General features: G+C 32.9%; 4 protein-coding genes across 5 annotated transcripts; 1 reads left to right on the top strand and 3 right to left on the bottom strand.

Moving 5' to 3' along the window:
• The first annotated feature begins 337 nt into the window (after nucleotides 1–337).
• On the top strand, nucleotides 338–2353 carry LOC100803113 (germin-like protein subfamily 3 member 2-like). Its single transcript, NM_001252918.1, has 2 exons — nucleotides 338–951; nucleotides 2272–2353. Exons 1-2 carry the CDS (start codon nucleotides 338–340, stop codon nucleotides 2351–2353), a joined length of 696 nt encoding a protein of 231 aa, NP_001239847.1.
• LOC100803650 (protein trichome birefringence-like 36) lies at nucleotides 2061–4395 on the bottom strand. The gene is made up of 5 exons (XM_003555827.5): nucleotides 3877–4395; nucleotides 3428–3599; nucleotides 3167–3348; nucleotides 2807–2965; nucleotides 2061–2522 (listed from the first exon to the last, which is right to left on the bottom strand). The coding sequence occupies exons 1-5, from the start codon at nucleotides 4224–4226 to the stop codon at nucleotides 2225–2227; spliced, it is 1161 nt and encodes a 386-aa protein (XP_003555875.1). The 5' UTR covers nucleotides 4227–4395; the 3' UTR covers nucleotides 2061–2224.
• A 1045-nt stretch (nucleotides 4396–5440) lies between these two features.
• Nucleotides 5441–10979, bottom strand: LOC100800990 (diphosphomevalonate decarboxylase MVD2, peroxisomal). Its single transcript, XM_003555822.2, has 10 exons — nucleotides 10444–10979; nucleotides 9892–10090; nucleotides 9108–9171; nucleotides 8939–9002; nucleotides 8768–8848; nucleotides 7705–7791; nucleotides 6907–7064; nucleotides 6745–6793; nucleotides 6105–6226; nucleotides 5441–6012 (listed from the first exon to the last, which is right to left on the bottom strand). The coding sequence occupies exons 1-10, from the start codon at nucleotides 10660–10662 to the stop codon at nucleotides 5790–5792; spliced, it is 1266 nt and encodes a 421-aa protein (XP_003555870.1). The 5' UTR covers nucleotides 10663–10979; the 3' UTR covers nucleotides 5441–5789.
• A 3237-nt stretch (nucleotides 10980–14216) lies between these two features.
• Nucleotides 14217–19085, bottom strand: LOC100800448 (pentatricopeptide repeat-containing protein At2g35130). 2 transcript variants are annotated; one of them, XM_003555821.4, is made up of 8 exons: nucleotides 18964–19085; nucleotides 18612–18796; nucleotides 18286–18518; nucleotides 17435–17684; nucleotides 16483–16628; nucleotides 15948–16153; nucleotides 15409–15533; nucleotides 14217–14904 (listed from the first exon to the last, which is right to left on the bottom strand). In XM_003555821.4, coding segments are annotated over exons 1-8 (1731 nt in total). In that variant the 5' UTR covers nucleotides 18966–19085; the 3' UTR covers nucleotides 14217–14320. The 2 variants fall into 2 exon arrangements, with proteins under 2 accessions (XP_003555869.1, XP_006605878.1); XM_006605815.4 differs by lacking the exon at nucleotides 18964–19085 and having other exon boundaries at nucleotides 18612–18941.
• Nucleotides 19086–22961: the final 3876 nt, after the last annotated feature.

Genomic DNA, 22961 nt, shown 5'->3' with positions numbered 1-22961 from the left:
AGACAGATAAAATGCAATGAATAAAGGAAAAGAATGAGTTGGCTAATGCTGTCATTAAATGATCCAACTAATTAAAGTATCCTCTCTTTTTTCCAAAGCAAAGTTGCCGAAGAAAATATAAACCCTTATAAATTGATGTAGTGCTCAATAATTGATGAGACAAATTGAGAAGAAAAATCTTCAATTGTGACTCCTCAACCCACTTGATTCACCCCAACTCAATAATTTTAGCCACCAGTGTGTAGATAACTTAAGCCAAAACAACTCACCAATTCTTTTGGATACCACCTTCCATATATTGATATTGCAAAAGATAGTTAAATTTCATTCCGAAACAATGATCAACAAAGTAGCAGTTCTATTAGTTGTTTTGCTTTTCATCATTGCTGCTTTGGCTTCTGATCCTGATCCAGTAATGGACTTTTGCATAGCCAAATCACCAGACAATAGCTTCAGTTGCAAGAACTCATCTACAGCAACAGTGGAAGATTTCACCTATTCTGGCATAAAGTCTCCTGGGAACTTCAAGCAAACTGGATTCTCTTCTATGGCAGTGAATTCGAATGTCTTTCCGGGTTTGAACACTCTTGGTGTGTCATTTGTGCGAGCAGATTTTGGTGTTGGCGGCGTCAATGTGCCACACTTCCATCCAAGAGCAACAGAGGTTGCTTTTGTGCTGGAAGGAAAAATTTATTCAGGATTTGTGGACACCAACAACAAGGTTTTTGCCAAAGTATTGGAGAAAGGAGAGGTCATGGTGTTCCCAAGAGGCCTAGTGCACTTTCAGATGAATGTTGGAGATAGGCCTGCTACCATTTTGGGCAGTTTTGACAGCCAAAATCCTGGCCTGATGAGGATTCCTAATGCAGTTTTTGGTTCTGACATAAAGGAGGAGCTTTTGGAGAAGGCTTTTGGACTGAGTTCTAAGGAGCTTTCCAAGTTGAAGAAGAGGTTTTCTCCTAGTTAAAATGCATTTTCTGTTTATGGAGACAGTGGAAAATTTAACATGATACCTATTATTGCAGAATGTTGCTGATGATTAGTTGAAAATACCCCCATCAATAGAAAGCTATTGGATTGATTTGTAGTTAATAATTATTTTTTAATAATTCAGCCTTTCTTACTTAAAGGGCTGATTTTAGAGCTAGAGTTATTTAGTATAGAAGTTATTCCATTTTAAAATTTCACTTCCCTTCAGTTAAGGAAGGAGCTTAAGAGGAGTTTGAACTGATTAGAACTTTATTTCCAACTTCTTGCTTTTGTCTTCTGAACATATTCTAAAGTCAATGCAGTCATTGACATTTGGTTCAATTATACACGTTTGGCACAAAAGCTAAAAATCAAAGGAGTGGTTGTGGGCATGTTTCCTATTTGTGTCTTTACTCTTTACTTTTCCATTCTTCTACGCTTTGCTTCTGCCAGGGTGCTTTAATCCAGCAGCATCATTTTAAAGAGTCTGTAACTGCTCCAAAAGCTAATTTGTTAATGATTCCCCTTCCCCTGTTTGGTTGTTTCACCTTTTTGACTGGCATTTTAATTTGCTTTCTCATGTGTATTTAGGTGTCACGCCTTTTGTATTGGAGAACCAAACAAGCCATGACTATAGGATTATAGGTGTCAAACCTCTTCAAAAGGAGAAGGGTGAATAAACTAAACACACTCTTTTTGGCAAAATAAACTTAAAGGAAATTATCCACTTATTTTCTAATATTTTATTTCAAGTTTTCTCCCCCTTTGTTTACATTTAATAAACTGTTTTTTTGAATAAGTTTAAAATCTCAACCTTTTTTTTTGTTTCAATGGAGCAAAAGTGCTTAGGAGGTAATAGGTAGAAGTCATGGAGGTCTCCCTAAGGATCTCTACCTTTGAACCAACCTTAGAAGCCAGCTCAAAAATGCTACCTGTTCTTAAATCTTAAGGTTGTTTGGTTTCTAAGGTGGGGTGGTTTTACATTAACATACTCATTACTAATACATAACACATTTATGCATTTTACATTTCAGTAATCTTTACTTAAAATTACAAACAAAAGGTGATTTGGCTGCTTGTGAAAATCAGAATGACAAATCCAAGCATAGTGTTATTGATCAGATAACATTGATAATAAAAAACACTCAAACAACCTGGTTCTTGGAGGCTCTCTAGATGATAAAAACAAACCCTGATCTAGATGAGTTGTTTAACACTTCATACATTTTGCATAGACATTCTATTAATGTCATAGTTAGATAAATGAACTGAGCATCTCATTCCAAATGTCTGGCACCCCAGGGAGGCACCAATGGCTGCAATCAGAGGAAAGACCTGTGCCTGCTTTCTGCCTCTCTTCACTCATTGCCTTGTTATACACTGAAGGATGTCCATCTCTTCGGAAAGCAGTCATTGTTGTAATGTCTTGCAGATATACTGGAAATCTCATTCTCTTTAGCACTCCTTTTAGCACTACCAGTGGTTCAGGAACGTGTATGTGGCTGAAAAATTGTAATGGCTGCCTCTGCTTATAGCATTTCCAACCATTTAGCCTACATATAAAAATATGAAACAAGAGGAGCTGAGTGTAGCAAAAAATTGATGTATCCAGATCTAAAGTGAGCAATTCACTTTAGAGAATAAAGTAATTTCAATTGTTAATGTGAAAATCATGGCTGATATTATACACACATGCATCACAAATCATGCATGTATTAGAATAGCAACGGTCGATTTTCTCACCAACAACTGAGATTATGCACTTGACTTTTTTGTTTGTTTTAGAGTAACCAAATCCAACAGTTTAGTTTAATTAGGCAATAAAAATATATTGTACCTGTTATGCCTAGGTGACATGCTTCGGAAAATGATTCGGGTTCTTCTAGAGTCCAAATTAAGATCCACCCACCTTGCCCATGTACTGAGTCCTTTCTGATAAGCAACCATAGGATTCATGTTTGTGATGATACTATTTCCCTCCATGTAATAATCCCACCTGATATTAATCAAGACTGAATCCATTAGGATGTGAAAATAGCAAAAAGGTTTGGTACCCTTTGGTGCATTCTTATCTGATGAGGACTTTAGACTATAGAAAATTAGAAATGTCATTATTTACTGAGAATTAAATTATGGAGAGAAGAGAAAAAGATACTACATTCAAGGGGAAGACTAGAGAATGAGAAAGCTTTCTTACGAGCGTGTTTGGCCAGAGTGAGTCCACCAATGGGCTGAATCAAATACAAGAACATCAACTCCTTTCCAATACCTTGCATTTTCTTCAATCAAATCCAGATGTAGAATTCTCTTATTGTCAGCCCCTTTCTTCAGTTCTACCAACAATGGTGCCCAGAAGAACTCAATTGATGTCTCAAAATCCTGTAAGTGAATTATATGGTGTCAGTCATTTTCAAAAGGAAAAGAAGAATAAGCTTTGATTAATTGATTGATGCCATACCATAGCATGGAAAGCCATTGCAGGACCATTATAGGTCACCCATTTTCTATCAGTTGGAATAACTCCTTGAACCAAGCAAACAAGAGATTCCCATTGGTTTCTCATTATGGAATCACCCACCAGCATTATTCTCTTTCTTCTCATTTTACTTAGAAATCCCAGTGCATCAAACCTGTAGGTGTCATAAAAAAGCCAAATTTATATGTAACTTTGGCCAAGAGTGGAATTGATTTACTAACTAATAACCTCCTAAGCTCTCTAGTTGCAAGTAAACGCCTATTTTCCAACTGAATTTTGAGCTTTAGTAATTCTATTTTCGAGATTACAATAGCAAATAAAGAGGAAAAAAAATATATTCTTCATGCATGCATATAAAAGTAATAATAATAATAATAATAATAATATGGTGGCGATGTGAACAATTGTCCAAGTTTAGATAATATAAACACCTTGGGATGGAACAACCAAATGGCTTCCACTTCCACTTCTCATAGTCAGAATCTGGCCTTCCATTCTTTTGACAAGCAACTGCAGTGCTGAGATAGGGACAATTGGAATCATAGAGAGGGTAAGATTGATCAAAAACCCATTTTCCAACAGAGTAGTCACATTTTTTCCAAGTATCTCTCCGGGTTCTTACAATGTTAATGTCTTCAGTTTCCATGTCAGTCCAGCTGGGCTCATCCTCTGGGTTGATCAGTGAAAATGTGCAGTGGAAGAAGCTTAGCAAGATGCTGCAGAAGAGAAAGGACAGCAAGTGAAGCTTTGGTTTTGCCATGGAAGCACAAGGTGAGAGCATAATGTGAATGGTCCCAATGGAGGGAAGGCCTTTGTAATTTAGAAGGGCCTTATGTTGAAAAAAAGTGTTTCATCATGGCATGACTTCCGGTGGTGTGGACCATGGAAATATGTTACTTTCACTTGTTGACATTGCCCTAGACTGTGGTAATTGATATCTGTAGCACTTTTCTTCTTTCTTACTACAAATGCCGCGTACCTTTATACTTCTCTAATGAGTAGATTGATCTTTAGAACATAGAGCAAGTAGTATATTTGACTGATATGGACAGCATTTGCTTTTGCTTAATAGATTGATACATTGAAGTAGTAGTGGAAAACGATTTAAGGAGAAATCTTAAACTTGTTGCCACTAATTGATATTATTTGAATTTTTTTATATAATCAGGTTAATGATCATTCATACAAAAGGAAGTCAAAATAAATCAAGGGTAATTCACTTAATTATTGAGGCTTATTACACTTTTTTTTGTCTAATCTAATATGTTAGACATCTATTAGTATAGATCCAAATCCTTACGGTCCATTGATGGGAATATGATTGTTAAAATAGACATTTATTAACAAATATATGCTAACTTCTCCAAACCCCTTTTGCAAGCGCTTTACCCGTTTAGAACCACATTTCGACCTAGTGATTGGAGGAAAAGACTTATAATCAATGGAGATTGACATCCAACCATTTCCAAGACAGGTTACACAGTTCATGGTTGTTATTTTGGTACATGGTTTTTATTATCATATATGATGCCTTTCAATTGTTTACATCATCTAGGCACAGACAACGTTCACGTGAAGCTGTTGATGTAAGTTTTGCGCTGCTGCTTGTGAGAGGAAAAATAGATAACGGGACAGATGGCATGTTTTCTGTCATGCAAAAATAAGCAATATGTAGCTAGACATCAACGTGTTAGGATTGATAAAAAGGGCTCTTCACATTTAATGTCTCAACCAACTGAACCAAGTAATGCTTCTGGTTACTTAACCATGGGTAGCTTATCAAACCAGTGCGGTGCTTTCCCCTTCCATTTTGCTCTAGTGCTTACTTGGCGAGTTATAGCATTGACATCGAGTTTCAATGTTGAAATGCATGTACTTCTGCATAACAGGGGTTCTGCTTGGCTACTTGGTTACATTACATGCATGTAGGTTTGAACAAAATGTTACGGTTGAGGGTCCATAAGGTGAATGAGCATCTTTTTAAGCCAAGTACGATGGAATAAAATGGAACACTTGATCAAAATATAGCAAAGTAGGGAGAATTGTTCAGATAAAAACTGACAAGTTTAACTCGCAAGCTCAAATGAATTGAAGGTATTTTGCTCAATTCAAAAAAAGGAGCGAGACTTATTTTTCTCCAACAAAATAGCCCAACTAGATCTGAAACAAAAATTACAGATACCTAAACAAACACATACTGCGAACTAGGAGTAACGAATCATCATGCCACGAGTAGCATGTGCTTCCTTGAAAGGGTCCTCTAGTCAAAATATTTTGGGCTCAAAAAGCCTGCTAGTGAAGCCCAACGAAGAATAGATCAACCACCAGAATGTTTCCCATGAACTTACTTGGGAAGCCCAGTTTCATCGTTCAGAAGTGCTTGAATGCTATCAGAAAGCAAAACAGGTCCCCTTCCAGGTCTGGTACATATGAAGTAACTGACATCCCCCTTGTATTTTTGTGATGGAATATTATCTTTAATTTCTGGAGGTGGCGGCAAAGCTTCTACATCCTGTATTCCATTGATCCCAGCATCTTTTGCAATTGACTTGTCCCCAATAATGTAACTGAAGGAAGTGTGTATTGCAGGTAACTAAGAAATTCAAAAGATTGACAAAAATCTAAGAATAGTATGCATGCAACTTGCAAAACTTAGAACCTGCTGAGGTCATCTGAATTTGGAGGGAAGTAGTAAAGCAGCCTCTGAATCAAAGAGGTAGCAGCTTTCCTGTTGCGTGCAATTAGAACAGCATTTGGCCCCGCATCAAATGTATAAGCTACCTGCAAGTCAAAATTATTAAATATTTAAATAGAAATATAGAGATTTATACACATTTGTTTGTTTACATGAGCCCGTGTAATTATCACAACTAAAAAAGATGTATATATACACATTATTCAAATGGGGGTTATACGAAAGTTTGATGTGGTGCAGGGGCATGGCATAATGACACAGGAAACTCAGTTATGGAATAGTAGTGAAGTGGAAAATGCTTCACAAAATTTGGAGAACAAAGAGAATAGGTCAAATCAATCCCCAAATAATAATAATAACAGTTCTCAAATCATTCAACTGTTTTATGAAGCTTGTGGATATATTTTTTCCAAAGTATATATATGATATGATCATATGATTATAATTTGACCAAATGAAAGAAAGCAAAAAGATTTGTCCACTACGTTTGAACTTGAAAATAATTAATTTTCTTTTAATTTGAGATAAACTTCACAAATATTGACCATTGGAATGAACTGTTCTACATATGACACTATAATATGGCCAATTAAGTAATTCAAACCTGGGGAGCTTCTTCTGAACGGTTCCACTTTTCAACGATGCTGATTATTCTGAAGAGAAAATGCACCATCAATAGTAAATTAGAAAAGAGCTGTGCCAGACTTGTGATCTAATCACATAGACATAATAGTAATAGCCAACTCTTGCAATTATCAACAACTACCTGTGTGATGTATCGTTCATGTAAAATATAGGGGGGCATGTGTCCAGGCAGACTGCATGAAACTGGTTGCTATCAGCACAGGTCAATTGCGAAAAAGATGCAAAATCACGATTTTTAATGGCTTCTTCCATTTGCAATATCCGCTTTGGCACAATTTCCTATTGCAGTCAAAATGAGTAAATAAACAAAATAAAAAATAGTCAAAACTAAATCACCATTGTTTACTTATTTATATAACAGGCAGTGAACAGCAGTGTACAGTCCAGTAAACTTTCATGCATTCATAATTAATAACTAGTGTTTGCATTCAAATGTTGAAATTGGTAGAGAAACAGGGGAAAATAAATTCCATTTTTAACAATAGTAAGTAGCGTAGCTTGGTGTGGACAAAATGTATTGGAATAACAATTTTCTCTGTGATTTTAGTAATCAGAAGCTCATAATGTCAAGATTCTAGGGAAAAAAACACAAGGGGATCCCCTTTATATAGTGGTAAAGGGGTGTATTTGGGTAATTAACTCAATTAAGCACTTACTCGACAAGAGCTTATTCATAAGTGTAATTATGAAAGCTTATTGAAATAAGTTACAGAACTTGATTTGTTAAGCTTCTCCACAAAACTTATTGAAATAAGCTAATAAGAACTTGTGGGAGGGCCACACAAGTCGTTTTTATATATCCAAATCAACTTCATTGAAGATCTACCCAAACACCCCCTAAATAAGGAATGTCTGTATTCTAACTATAAAAAAATCTACATGGTTGGTGGTGCAAAACTTGTACGGAGGGATGAAGTACCTTTGCCCTGTGTTGTAAAAGCAAACTTGTTTCAACACTCTCACGCATTCCAGTGGTGCTACTTGTTTCCTTCTGCCGTGAACTAACCTATAAATAGATAACAACATGGGAAAATTGAGTAATGTATGCATATGAGATGATAGAGTAAAGCATATACACACTGCCAATATGAAATAGAAACATGTCATTGACAAAAAAAAAAATAGCATGGCTTAGACAGCTCTCTCTTATTTAACCATCAGCACATTCTACAACTGAAGGCTTAAACCCTCTATTATTGGAAGCATAAGTAGCAAGATGGCAATGAGAGTCATGCCATGTATGACAGACAGAAGAGGAGGAGCAGTCATGGAAGAAGTTGATGATGTGGCAATGGTGAGAGTTAAAGCCATCTCTTCAAAGTTCAGCACAGCAGGAAGCAAACTGCTGAACTTTTACCTTAATATCACTAAATTTAGTATATTTTATGATTAAATTATAGATGTATGCAGGTAACTTGAATATATAAAGAAAAATGATATGATATCAAATAATAAGGAAGCATTAAAACTAGTATGCAGTATTGAATAATGAAAAACTAGACAGACCATAACAAAATTAGGAAATACTAAAAACAGCCATAAAATAAAATGCAAACACCTGACTTACATTGCTATACCAATGTTGCAAAAACTTAACCATACATGATATGGACATATAAAATCTAGAGTTCTTTGATGGGATAAAAACAAGTAACAGATTTCAAGCATATGGAGTTCTATGATCTGAAGAAAGCACATATTCCAATTGCTAATACGATTATTATCAGGTTGGCAAACTGAGAAATCATAACAACAGCACTTTTAGTGGAAAAAGTCCAAATCAAAGTTTAGTTATATTTAGCAAATAATAAAGACAAAATGAACTGATTACAAAAAAACTTGAAAGAAAGAAATAGGAAACTGGAAAACGCAAGCTATGGGCTATACATAAATGACCACAGCAGACCATTTTTATTGAAATGTATTATAGGTCAGTCAATAGCAAACTCATCCATTCAATTAAATAAGACCAAGTGTCATACCACGGCAATAACAATAACAAGATCATCCCAGTGCTTTTCATCAGTAAGTTGAACTGCAAGACTATCACTGCCATTATCCTCCTACAAATGTAGAAAAATAGAAATTACAAATGGATTCTCGGACAACATGGTGCAGTATCAAAATATAAAATAGGAAATAAATAAACTTACTTTTCCCATTATCCACTTGACAAATCCCCCAAATAAGCTGCGGCAAGCACTACCTGATCCTTGCCTGCGCATAATGACAATTTTCACAAGTGTTACCAACGTGTTATTAAAATTCAAAGTGTCCAAATGAAGCCATCACACCTCCCAAAATTAAAGCCAATATAAAGACCTTGCGATAGCAGATAGTTGGCTTTCATCTTCTTTGACATTCATTAGCTTCCCAAGGGCATAAGCTGCAAATAGAAGACAAAATCATCAAGACAGGTGGTAACTAATATTACGCCCAATATAAAATTAACAAGCACCAAGAACCTTGCAGTTTCAAATAAGAAAGCATGGAAACTAGATCGAGATTGCAGTAGAGTGAACAAAACTAAAATTTGAATATCTACAGTTAACTCCAAAGAATATAATGTTAGAAGCAATGTTCAAAAACTTCTTGAATGAACAATAAGGCTACGACTCTATGAATTCAATCCTAAGGAATAAAACATACTTCATGAAATTAGCCTGTTTGTCCAGGAAAACATACTTTCATAAGCTACTTTTTAATTCACTTTTTTAGTCCCTCAATTATGGCTGACATACACTGCAATTCAAGCTAATTGTTAATGGAGTCCAGTATCCACATGAAATTATATCATATCAGTACCAACAACAATTTCGTTTTCTTATCAAGTTTATTTATCACCACCTTGCCATATTTGCTCTAGAATAACCAATGCCCTGTTTGATTCAACCTGCTAAAGCAGGCAACCAATCACGACCAGATTTGACGGATTGACCCAAGCAACCGGACATTAAGTTCAAAGTACAGAAAACTGATAATTTTAAAATATAGAAAACTGCCCAAATCCTGGGCAGTAGTAGCCACTAATGCAACCCACTCAGTCGTCCCATCTACCGAATGAAAGAAAGCTCAAACAAAAATTCAAGATTAACATGTGTATTACCAAGGCATGCAAAACCGGCAGCTGATGAAGCCAGTCCTGCTGCAGTAGGGAAGTTGTTGTACGAAGCAATGTGTACATGCAATTTGCCCCAATCCTCCTTTGTGATCTTTATACCCTTTGTTTCATCCTCAACATCACAAGCACGAGCACGGATCTCCCTTAAACAGCTCTGGAACCTGCCCCCAGAAAGAGAAATCTCCTACACTAACCAGCGTAACCAAATTCCATGAATCAAAAAACAGAAAGAAGCAGAATAACAAATCATTCAAGAAAGAAGAAAATAAATCAACCATCTCCCTCGATTATGCAAAAAAAAAAAAAAATTATGAAAAAGTTTAATTCATTTGATCTTCGTTGATTTGCTTCCTTTTGTTCTCATATACGTGTTTATGAAGAAATTCATCCAAGATTCACTCTAAATCCGTTTGAAGCGTAATCTTCTGCATTACTTGTTTACATTATATGGCTTCCATTTGTAACAAGAAGCAATTTCCAATAGATCCGAATGAAAATGTTGATTTAATTCCCACTCAAGAGAAGAATAAAATATACCTTTCCATTGAGCCACATGCGATCTTGGTGGAAAGCGGGACTGACGGCAGCAGTGGTGGTGGTGCAGAGGTGGCTGGGATCGAGAGTGACACTGATACTGTCGTTAACCGGTAAGATGAGGGTTTCGTCTCTTTTCCCCCAATACTTGATAACGGCAATGTTGGTTGGTGTCTGTGCAGTGACCATGAACACCCAGTTTTGCGACTCACTCGCCATCATCTGAATCTCAGAAATCAATGTTGTGTGGGAAGGGAATGGAAGGAGTATTAGTATTATATAGCAATGACACCAAAGGAAGCAAGAAAAACCAAACAAACTCAAGCCTCTCTCCGTTATACTTTCTTCTGCCAAACCAAACCAAAACCTAACTCTATGATTGATTAATTTTCCAACGGCTTTACTGTTCTCATTTCATTTTCATTCATAAATAAATATAAATGCTTCCCTAATCCCTATAGTCCTTCTTCATTTTATTCCCCATCAACAACACCGCTCTTTAATTTTAACCTTATTAATTGCAGTTCTAATATCTAGCTCTCTTACATTATCTTATGCATTACTGCACCATATATAAAACCCATTTTTTAAAAAATTTAATATAAATACTGCCTCAATTTCATTATAATTGTCATGCTTGAAGAAAAATTTTGTTAAAAAATAATTGTTATTTTAATTTTTAATATAATATTAATTACCTTTTTTTCATTTATGTTCGTTATGACATTAATGATATAGGTTAAAAAATAAAAAAAAATAAATTAATAATAATAGGTCAATTTTGTAAAATTATTATTTTTTTCATTTATTTATTGTTTTTTCTTAATTTATATAAAACAACCTAAAACTAAATATCTTAAATTTGTATTATAATGAGACGGAGGAACTAATCTGTATCGTAATAAATTCTTCTTAGTTATTGATAATTTTTTATTAAAAAAATATTGAGGTTCAAGTTAAAACTAAAGATCTTAAAAATAATGAATTACAAGAAGAGATGCAAAATTAAGTTGAATCATTCAATTGGTACTAAAAATATAAGATGTTATATCATTTGAGCCGGAAAAAAAACGATATATCATATATTAGAAACATATTTAAATTTTAAAAATTATAAATCAGTTTGTGATATTTAGTTGTAAGCTATTAAACGAGTTTAGTTAATACTAAAAACATGAGATGATATATCATATTCATAATATAAGCATATTTGAAATTTGAAGATAAAATATATATTTGAAATTGATTTATCCTATTCAGTTTGAATTTGTTAAACAGCTCAGAGATATTAAAAACATGAAATAGTATACCAGATAAATGTCGGGATAATGAAATTCATCACTTTCAACGCAAAGTGAATGTGAAGGAAATCAGAGACATGAATAAACAAATAGTCGATAAATTATTATCACATAGTTTTATATGTATATAGGTTTATTTTATTTATTTGTAGTTAATTTTTTTGACTGCATTTATTGTTATTAATTAAAAATATAAATAAATATAAATATTTTAGTCAAAAGTAATTAATGCAAGTTATAATTAGAAAAAGTTTTATGAAAAGGGCAAATAAAATTCTTAAAAAATATATCTTATACAGATTTAGTTTTCATATTTTATTATTATCATATAATAGATTTTAAATATTTATGGATTTTGATAATAATTGTTCTCTGTTTAAAAATATAATTGACCAGCTTTAAAGAAATCTCATTTCATAATCTTCGAAATCTTATTTAAAAGATTTGAAGTTAATTCTAATTGGATCAACATAATGTTAAGCAATTTTCGTATACTTAAAAAAATCAAAGCTAACTCCTATCTTTAAATTAAAACTTTATTCACGAGGACATTTGCTTATTGAAATTCAGGTAATGTTTGATTTAGTTTGTTTTGGATTTTTGTCTTTAAAAGAAAATGTTGAGTTTTATTGTTCAAAATATTTTTAAAAAAAATAGATATAGCTTTTATAATAATGCCATAAGTCATACTGAATTATATATGCACCGAAAATTTACAAACTGAATTATCCTAATATATATCGTTTATAATTTTAAATACTTTTTTACGTTTTGTATTTTAAACATTTTTAAACTGAACTATATGTCATACCTTTTTTTTTTTTTTTATCGTTTTCATTTACCCAGTGAGCAGTGTTTTATGGTACACAAATATTATAACGAATTTACCCGAATTCAAAGTAGAGAATTTTTATTGGTTGTTACCTCTGTTCCATTTTTTTTAGGTTTATGGATTTGATACAGAAATTAAAAAAATACAATTAATATTTTAGATTTTATAAAAGTTATTATGCAAATTTTCTCATATATCTATTTTTTCATATCAATTAGATTCTCTTTCACATATATTTTTCATTTTATTTTTTCTCTTCACAATAAATTTTTTTTATTAAAAGAATTAGGTGAGTTAGATCTTAAAAGTTCTACTGATCTCAAAATTAAATTTTTTTTATAAAAATACTTCCAGATTATATTATAGATAATTTATTATTAATAAAATTTTCGTGTCAATATTTAATATTTAATAGTGAGATTCAAACTCACATCTTCAAGGCATATGAAGTCAATCTTACTAATTTGATGAATTTTTGTTTGTTCCACAGGTTAAAAATATAGCAGAATAAATGCTTAATGTTTTATTAATACTGTAAAGTGATAAATAAAATGAAATCATTTTTTACTAAAATGTCAAACAAAGTCAGATAAAAAGAGTGATTAATTAACTAAGCACGTGACATAATTTAATTTAATTTCGTACAATTTAGCATTTTCTTTGACCTAATTTATAAATTATAAATATGGGAGCACGGGATACATGCGACAAGTTGGTGGACATAGGACAGAATTTTATCACGGTGTTATCTTGCTCGTGGTACACGAGGACACAGCAAAAGTAAATAGAAAATGGACATAAGGAGGAAGGTGTTGCGCGTGGTACAGAGTTTACTTAAAATAAAAGATTTTGTGGTAGGGCGTGTTTGTTAGGATGGGTGAAAATAAGAAATAGGAGGACCCGAATTTGATTTTAGCATAATACTACATTGGAAAATGATGAAGAGTTTTAAGAATGATTAATTTTCAGAGTCTTATAGTCCATCTAAATGATTAATGGTTGTGAAGATACTTTGGAATCCCGTTGAGAATTAGAAGCCAAAAATCTTGCCTTCCAAACAAAAGAAAAAAGCCAAAAATCCTAATTATTATGATTAAAAAAAAGAAAGAGAAAAAATAGTGATAGTAAGATTATTCGGTTTAGCATAAAAAGAGAGGAGAAAAATGAGATTAGTGATAATAAGACATCTAATTGAATTCTTAAACATGAAAACCTATTGTTGCTCACCAAAATCATTTCCTCCGACTATACTGCACTATAGTTGGATAGGCACCAGAAAGAAAATTGTTGATTATAGGATTTTATTTTTTCCCAGCAAAATGATGGTTACCAAAAGAAAAGTTTATCCTACAAGAATTGAAGTTTGACGTTAAATAGAAATAAGCAAGTTGAGCAATGAAGAAGACTCACAGAAATTGATATCACGTTCAATTGTGATGTGCTTGTAGCCCATTGAAATCAACAGTACCAATCATATTGGTCCAGGAGGTGTTTTCGTCATATTTTGTGTGAGATGCACAATTTCCAATATTTTTCATATAGTGGAATCAAGGGTTTGCCCCCCTTTTCTCAAGCAGGTGGCCATAGTAGGGATGATTGTGGAGCTTATTGCAAGGAACTGGACTTTGTCTTTTGGATTGGTCTAATTGTAAAGAAAGTGAATCATTTAGTATTTTACTATTTCTATAAAAAAAAATCATGTACATAATACTTTTTTATATTAGTACCAGCTCAAATTTCAAACAAGTTAAACTGGCAAAACAGTCTTCATATCCTTGTGCATTGTTCTAATGACAGTAGTAACCTGCTCAGTCTGATCTTCATTGGAGCATGCTGCAAGAAGTACCTTAGCTGTTCCCCCATCTGGGTAACAACCATCATCAATCATTTCTTCAAATATTTCTAAGCACTTTAAGTAAAGCTTTTTTTTAGAGTAGGCTCCAATACGAGAAGTCCAAGTCACCACATCAGGTTTTAAACCTTTGCTAGGAAGCAATTGAAACAAGTCTTCCATTCTCTCAATAAATCCTGCTTGACCATACCTATTTATCAAGATATTGTATGTACTAATATCAGCTACATATGATCCTTTTTCCATCACTCTCAGAACTTCTTCCATCTTTCCAAATTGGCCTAACCGTCCATACAAGTTCAGCATGCTGTTGAGAACATAAGTGTCTAGTTTCAGACCAGATTTACACATTTGGTTAAGAATCTCCTCACATTTATTCACACTGCCCATTTTGGAATAGGCAGACAGAAGAACCATGTGGGACTTCATTGTTGGTGTTATTCCCACTCTTTTCATATCTTTAAAAACAGCTTCAGCATCTGAATTTCATTCATAAGGTTGTGAAGGGAAAAAAACATGTATCAGACCAGTAAAGTAGATAAAGAGGCAAAAAGCACACTAAAAAATATAAATTGACTGAACCAAGAATTATCTTCCTTCGTCAATATTTTTATAGTGTGACTTGTGTAAAGCCAAAGAGTTTATAAGACATAACTTGAAAGAAGTTCGAGGATTAACATGAATCATGGTTATCACGTGTCAAAATTTTCTGCATCCTCACTTCAGTGTATCTTTTAAGTGTACAAACCCAGATCAAGATTTTGAAGTTGAGAATTCAGAATTGAATAATTAGCACCAAACTTCTAGAGATTTGACCTTTTTTATGTGCTGAAAAATAGAGATTTTTTCTTGGTGGGGTGGTATTTGAAGTAATGTTAATTGCAGACAAGATAATAGAAATTTTTGGAATCAATTCATAAGATTTTCTTATAAACCATTTGATTAACAAAACAAAATCATAACTTCCAAGAGAAGGTAATTACCATCTTGAAAACCTGCTTTCCCATATGCATCTACCAAGATATTATATGAGGCTCTATCTGGTTCACATCCCATGTGCTGCATTAGTGAAAAAATTTCTGCAGCTCCGTAAGGATAACCTGCACGACTGTTGGGAGAAGAAAATTCTTGATTTTTTCCTAGATATGAAACCATTAGATTAATAACAGAAAACACTAAACAAATGGAATGGCCAGAACTAGAACACACATCAGCTCAGCAAAGGTAAACCAATCCCAAGGCACATTAGACAGAAACAGCTTTTATAAAAGGCCATCAGCCTAGCACGGTAGCACTTAAATCTCCTATTTTAAACCTTCTAACACATTATAGCTGAACTTTTTTAATCATCTATCCAAATAATGTGACAAAGCCTATTTGATATGACCATTTATCTAATCGTATAAGCCCACAGCATTTCTTAGGTTTCTTTTGAAGAACATCTAAAATATCATGCATTCATGGTTATCTAAAAGAGAAGTGGATAGAGTAAAACAGATTAAAAGCCATCCTACTTAACAACCTGTAAGCTTCCATGAGGGCATTATAAGCATATACATCAGGTTCAAGTCCAGCTTCTTGCATCTGCTCGAACACTTCCTCTGCTTTCTCACATAGTCCTTCTCTCGCAAATGCATTCACCAGAGCAGTATATGTGCAAATATTAGGTTTGCAATCATGGCTCATCATTTCATGGAACAATTTTAAGGCCATAAAGGATTTACCAGCCTGCATACATTTCAAATTTTACAAATATTATTATGTTATGACTGCACTGTCAAGAGTTTTCCATGCTAAATCTATCTGTTCATTATTTGCACGTTATTTCTAACCATTTCATCCTACATTATGTTGTCTCTAACCAAGCGTCAACCTTTATGACATGAAAAATTGTCATTTTTCTAGTTGTGAAGGTCAGCAACAATTACACACATTTGGTTTAGTTGAAGACAGTTACAAAATTTGATGCCTATTTTGTAATCTATCAGATCAGAATCATACAGAAAATGTAAAAAGTAAAATTTTAGACTGAAAACAAAGAATCTTAGTAAGCTCACCTTTCCATATAAATTTATCAACATGGTATAAGTTTCAGTAGTTGGCTTGCAGGCATCCTTCTTCATCCTTTTGAAAATCTCTTCTGCTTTGTCAGAATTTCCTCCTTTCATTAATCCGTTTATATAAGCATTGTATACAACTGCACCTGGATTATTCATTCTCATATATGGTTAGCTATTTTAAAGGATCAAATTTCCAGTTATCTTAAATTTAAGCACATATAAGTTTTGCATAAAAAAGTTACAGGGTAAAGTTGGAATAACCTCACTAAATGCAGAAGAAAACCAAAGTTGCTGAAAGCATGATACATACAGACACAGTGAACTTATCACTTCCTCCAACATCTCATCTCTTAGTGTGTGTTTGGTTGTAGATAAATATGAGAGAAAGGGAGAGAAAATTTTTAAATTATGTGTGGGTCCCATACCTCTTTCTCTCTACTTTAATTCAAATATTTCTACTTTAATGTTTGAAATCTAAAATTGGATATTCACCAAGTCATTGCACAGAAAAGTTGGCACAATAACCTTTTCACTATCCAAGGCTGCCAGCAACCTTATCGAAATTAGTCTCCCACCGACATGAAAATAACTATTTCTGATATTGTACAAGTGACCAACACATAATAGAACTTCTGCAACATATCTAGTTAGCATGTTTAACTTAGCCATGAACCTTGAGGAGTCAGGGGAAAGAGCAATGAAATGGCTTTTGTTGTATATAAATTAATAATGAAATAAATTACTAGTGTAATTTGGCAGTGTCCTTTGAGTTTTAAATACTAAGATTACCTGCATTGTCCAGGTCCTCAAAATCAGAGTTGGAAATTTTTTAACATTTTGAGAATAACAAGCCCCATTTCAATATCAACCTTATCATGTCAAATCCACAATCCTTGATTATATTTCTTTTTCAGCATGTGTGGACGAACAAGTTAATTCAGAAACATACTTGAGGGAAGGCCATAATTTCGCATTTCGGCAAAGACTGCTTCAGCTTTTTCTAGCAGCCCAGATATGCAGTAGGCCTTTATAAGAAGGGCATAAGTATCTTCGGTAGGAATGCATCTAGCCTCAAGAAGCTGCAGATATGTGGATTCAGCCTCCTTGTATAGAAGCTTTTGCCCAAAAGCTTCTATGAGTAAATTATAGCAGATTACATCTGGCTTAAAGGAGCTCCTTAGCAGTATCCATCTACATATCTGTACAGTTTTTTTCTGTTATGACGGGCAACACAAATCCACTAGCCAATCCCAAAATAAATTAAGAATTGCAATAAACAAAAACAAAAAATTAGTGTCATAATATTGCCCAAGTGAACATGAACATGAATGCATGATGGATTCAATGGTGTACAAGTGACACATGAACATGAATGCATGATGGATTCAATGGTGAAACGTTACAAGAGATAAGTCAACCTTCACGCTTCAAATAATTCGACTGATAAAAACTGTACCAGTAAGGTAAATTTGCTAGAAGCGAGTGAAACAAATATCATCATTACTAAACACTATCAGAAAGACAGACACCACATTTTTTTGAGAATAATTAATTTACAAGGTAGCACTACTTCAAAAAGAAAACTAAAATTTGAGTGTGGAGTTACAATACATCACTATCAGTTGAATATAAAATGGGTTAAGAAATGTCTACACTAAGAATTGGTATCCGTATTATCTTTATATATTGTTATAGATTTTCAGAGAAATCATTAGGCATTCCATTGAATAATTCTGAAAAGAGATAAATTAGTTTTTGAAGTTAAGAAGTTAGAAGGGCAACCAGGGATGAGTTTCTCACCGAAATGATTGAATCCCACTGTTTCCTCATCCGAAGTTGAACAGCCACAGTGAAAATATCATCCCATGCATCAAGAGTGGGAGGAAGCATGTCCAAAGAACCCCAAATGCTCTCACTCTCCACACCCTTTTCAACATAGTCCAGAATCTGCTGTGCAGTTGGACTCAGCACAGGAAAAATCCCATCAACAAACCCAGAACCGTATTTCCATCCTCGTCCTCTCAAAGAACCACCTGCCCATATGTAAAACAACACACTTTTCAAACATGACACACACGTTTCAATGAGCTAGTGAGGAAACTCATGTTCCATGATGTGTTAATTACATTTTTTCCTTGACACTTTTTTGTGATTGAAGTTCCTTAATCTGCCATTTTTGTCAATATAAACGCTGTCTCTTTTGAACTTCTCCAAAGCCACGCTATTGGAATCATTTGCTTTCCATTCAGAATCATTCATGCAAGCTCTTGGTTCTATAAGTGTGTGGCTTAGTGTGCAGATAGAATTTAACCTGCAGATAAGTAAGGCATTAGTTAAAGTTTCAGTGCCACTTCAAAGTGAAGTTACAAAGATGTCGTCATGTTATGTGACAATGCAACGGGCCATGTCCAAAGTCCAAACGTGGGTGAGAAGAATGGAACACAAAATTCAAATGAAGAAAAGTGGAATAAAGCTTACATGAAGGAACGTAGGAGAAGGTCCGAGTGTGGATAATGAATGATAGGATTTTATTTTTTTAAGGCGATAAAAAAAACGGGCCTTAATTTTCTGCTTTTGATAAGAATGGACTAACGAGAAATATCCATGAAAATATCTTGGGGCGGATTCAGAAGGGCCGAGCCTAACAATGTACCATGAAAGCATGTAGCATGAAACGATTGGTAACATTTTTTAACAGAGTGATCATTGATCATTACTAGTACCAAAATGGAGTAAAATTCCTAAAATTGTGGGACGCTGTTATAAACTTATAATAGTTCCGGAAATTTAAAAAAATGTCAAATAAAATTTGTTAATCATATTAGTTCTTTTTTTTAAAAAAAGTAAATCATATTAGTTATTGTCACTAAATTTATTAGGGAGTATAATGATAATAAGTTAATTCAAAGGATTGACACAATGGTGTAAGGTAAGGTCCATTGTGTTCACATGGGAGGAACAATTTATTTGATAAGAGTTTTTTTATGTATAAAATTCTTTTGATCACGCACAACAAGTGAAATGAGTCTTTGACCCACTAGGTTGGGAGACCCTTATGGTCTTTGATTCGGGATAAAAAAGAATGACTAAAATATATTTTAGATCCATAATAAATATTTTGAATTTTGTATTTGTTACCTAATAATCTTTTTTTGCATTAAATCCTAATAACACAACAATTTTTTTTGTTCATGACATCTTTTTTAGTCTCTAATAAATTAATGAATTTTGTATTTGTTTCTTAATAAAAAAAAATTCATTTGTTATTAGTATTTTTCAAAAAAATAAAAACATATGAATTTTTTTACGAGGGAAAAAACATAAATTTTATTAATTTATTTAAAATTAAAAAAAAATGTGAAGGACCAAAAATAAAATTTTTGTTTTATCATGAAAGAAAAACAAAAAGTTAAATTATTAACAACAAACACAAAATTTATATATTTATTAAGAATCACAAACATATTTTAACTAAAAAATAATGATAATTACTTGTAAAATTTAAAGATTAAAATGATAATATATTACAAAATAGAATGAGAGTAACTTTTATTTAAGAAATTGATTTGATATTTTTCTTAATTTCAAAGATTAATATAGTCAAGTCTTATAATTTTAAGTACAAAAATGAGCGTTTAAACATAAGAAACCTTACACATTTAAAATTGATCATGATCTAAACTCAAAGAAACGAATATAAAAACATGATCTGAGAGATTCTGTTATAGCTGATCGAATATAAAAAAAACAGTGAGGACCTAGGAGTGGAGGATATCGTGTATTAATTTCAAGAGAATCAAGAAAAAGAATCGAGTCATTGGAGAAGAGAATGGAATCGCGAGTGAAGTTGTTGGAGATCGAACATGCTCGCTTCTTTGGAGGCGCAAGAAAACCGCATAATGAGGATGGAAGAGTTAATGCAAACGCAAACCAAAACGCGCACACCAGCAAAAGGAGGAAGATTAATTGTTGGAGGAGGGGCTCTTTGTTCCTACGTTCGATGGGAGAACTTATCCCTATGCGTGGATCAACAGCATGAAAAGGAACAGCATTAAGGTTACAAGTCGTGTTCCTAGCCATGGCAGCACTTCTAAAAGAAGTGCTTTTTACGACGGTTCTGAAGAACTCTTTAGGACAGTTTTAAGGAATAGCATTATGCAGACATCAGTTTTAATTTGGAAATCCGCTTCACTGAACCCAACTTGGAGTGCCTTCAAAACTACAGTGATAAGAAGGTTTGGACCCTGCGTGACACCGAGCCCGCACGATGTTGTGTCGAGGCTGAAACAAAAAAGCACAGAATAGTACTGAGAGAGTGCTGGGCCAGGTTCGAGATGTGTGCTAGTCCTTTCGTAGGAGAATCAAACCATGAACTACTTGAGGGTACTTTCTTGAACGACAAGTCAGGAATAAGATGTGTGTTGAAGCCATGGATATTGCTCAGTTGATGGATGAAAACAATCAGCCCCAGAAACAAGATTTAGGATTGCAATACTAGCTAGTTTTTATGAAGCTCTAATGGTATGCTTCATTATTCATTTTGATGTTGTTGAGCATGGCTCTTATGTAATTAGTTTGATTTTATGAATTGTCAGTGTTTGATGGCACATTCGTTTCTTCAGAAATCTTTAATGAATAATAGTATGGAATTCTTTAGTAATCCAAGCATTCATATGTCTTGTATTGATAAAAAAAACAAGTAACAATTGTGTTTCTAATTATTAGGAGTGTTCATTAACCATCCAATTCAATGTGGATAGACAAAATCGACAAAAAAAAATTAAAAACTGAATAAACAAAAAATTAAATGGATCAAAAAATTGGAAAATCAAATTTTTTTATTAGATCGAATTGGATTTCGAATTTGATTTTAGAAATGATTCAAACTTAACTATACATATGTATGTTTGATTAAAGATATTTAAAGATGTGTAAATATTCTATTATTAGTTAATAAAATATTTGATATTTTAAATTATTCTTTTATTATAAATGTTACCTTTTATTTAGCATTTTCTATAAAAAAAAAATTAAAAGTAAGATTAAAACTGAAAATTAATCTAATCCAAATTATTTTAAATTGAATTGGGTTAAAAATTTAAATCAAATTGATTAAATAATAAGTTAACAAAATCAAAATAATTAGATGAAATGATTTTTCAATTCAAAATTAATCCAATGAATATGCAAAGACTCTACTAATCTCGTATACCGTAGATAATACCACAGTCACTGAGTAATTTTATTGGCAGAGGAAAACAAAGTAGTGGTAGTTTTTGGATTAAGGAATCTTGCTCTCTTTATTTATCGCCTAATTCAAGCCTAATAAGAATGAATGGTCCCCATGCACTGCCTCGCATAATTCCTTCCTCTGTCTTTAATAGTCCCGCGGTGGGAAACATATAGGCTATTTGTAACTAATGGATTTGAGAGATTTGGAAGGAGAGAGAGACTAGATATGATAGATTAACAATTGAAGATTGGAAAGTGAAATATTGGGTCACAAAATGATGGTGGACACTATACAAGACACGTTAAAATAAAGCCAAACAGATAAATTTTCTTTTAGCTTCCTTTTCTTATAATAAAATAAAATAAGGATTAATGATAATTATTGTTCTTGTAACATTGATTAAAGAATTAAAAGAACTTTTTTTATTAGAATGCATAAAATTGTGGTATCTAAATTTTTTTTTACGATCTCTTGTGATTTTCATAATAAATCTTTTTTTTTAGTTTTTTAAGCAATATCCATATGACAAGTGATTAGCAAGACCTATGAAATAAAACAAACAACTAAATGATGTGTAGTGGATATGCGATTTATAGGACTATTGCAATTGTTTATTAATATATTTTGATGATTTTGAGTTGCTTAAAATAAGAGACAAAATATGGAACGCTAGAGAAAGAGAATACTTGTGAGTTTTTTTTTCCGTGTCAGAATATTTGTGAGTTACATAATTTATTAATAAAGACTCATAAGAAAAATTAATTGGGTTGCCGTAAAATTAAAATGACATAAAATTAGATACTTATATAGAACATATATAAAATGCTTTAAAGAGAAACAATAAGGGTAGACCAGATAAATTTTAACAGGCTAAACTTTCTTGTGTTCAAACATTTTTTTTTCAACAACACTTCCTTTCATATGAAAAGGAACTTAAAATGTATTTTTATATTTCAAATTATCTTTATAACAAAAGGAGGTGCGGTAGAATACAAGAAGAAACAGAAGAAAATTGATAAACTGTATAACATTTTATTAGAAATGTGAACACATTACATACTGTACAAGAGAGATATAAGAGAAATATACAACATAGTGTACAAAGATTATACATAGAGGAATTAATTGTAAATTAATTGCAGATTAAGAGATTCTAAATATAGACTAGATTCTAACTATAGACTAAGTTTCTTGAATATGTTCCGCTAGAATTTGGTTTATTAATTTGTTAGATTGATTTGCA

The sequence above is a fragment of the Glycine max genome, chromosome 20 (assembly GCF_000004515.6).
Source record: "Glycine max cultivar Williams 82 chromosome 20, Glycine_max_v4.0, whole genome shotgun sequence".
Lineage (NCBI taxonomy): Eukaryota > Viridiplantae > Streptophyta > Magnoliopsida > Fabales > Fabaceae > Glycine > Glycine max.
Note: the sequence above shows the minus strand (reverse complement) of the source record. Positions and strands in the feature narration are given on the sequence as shown.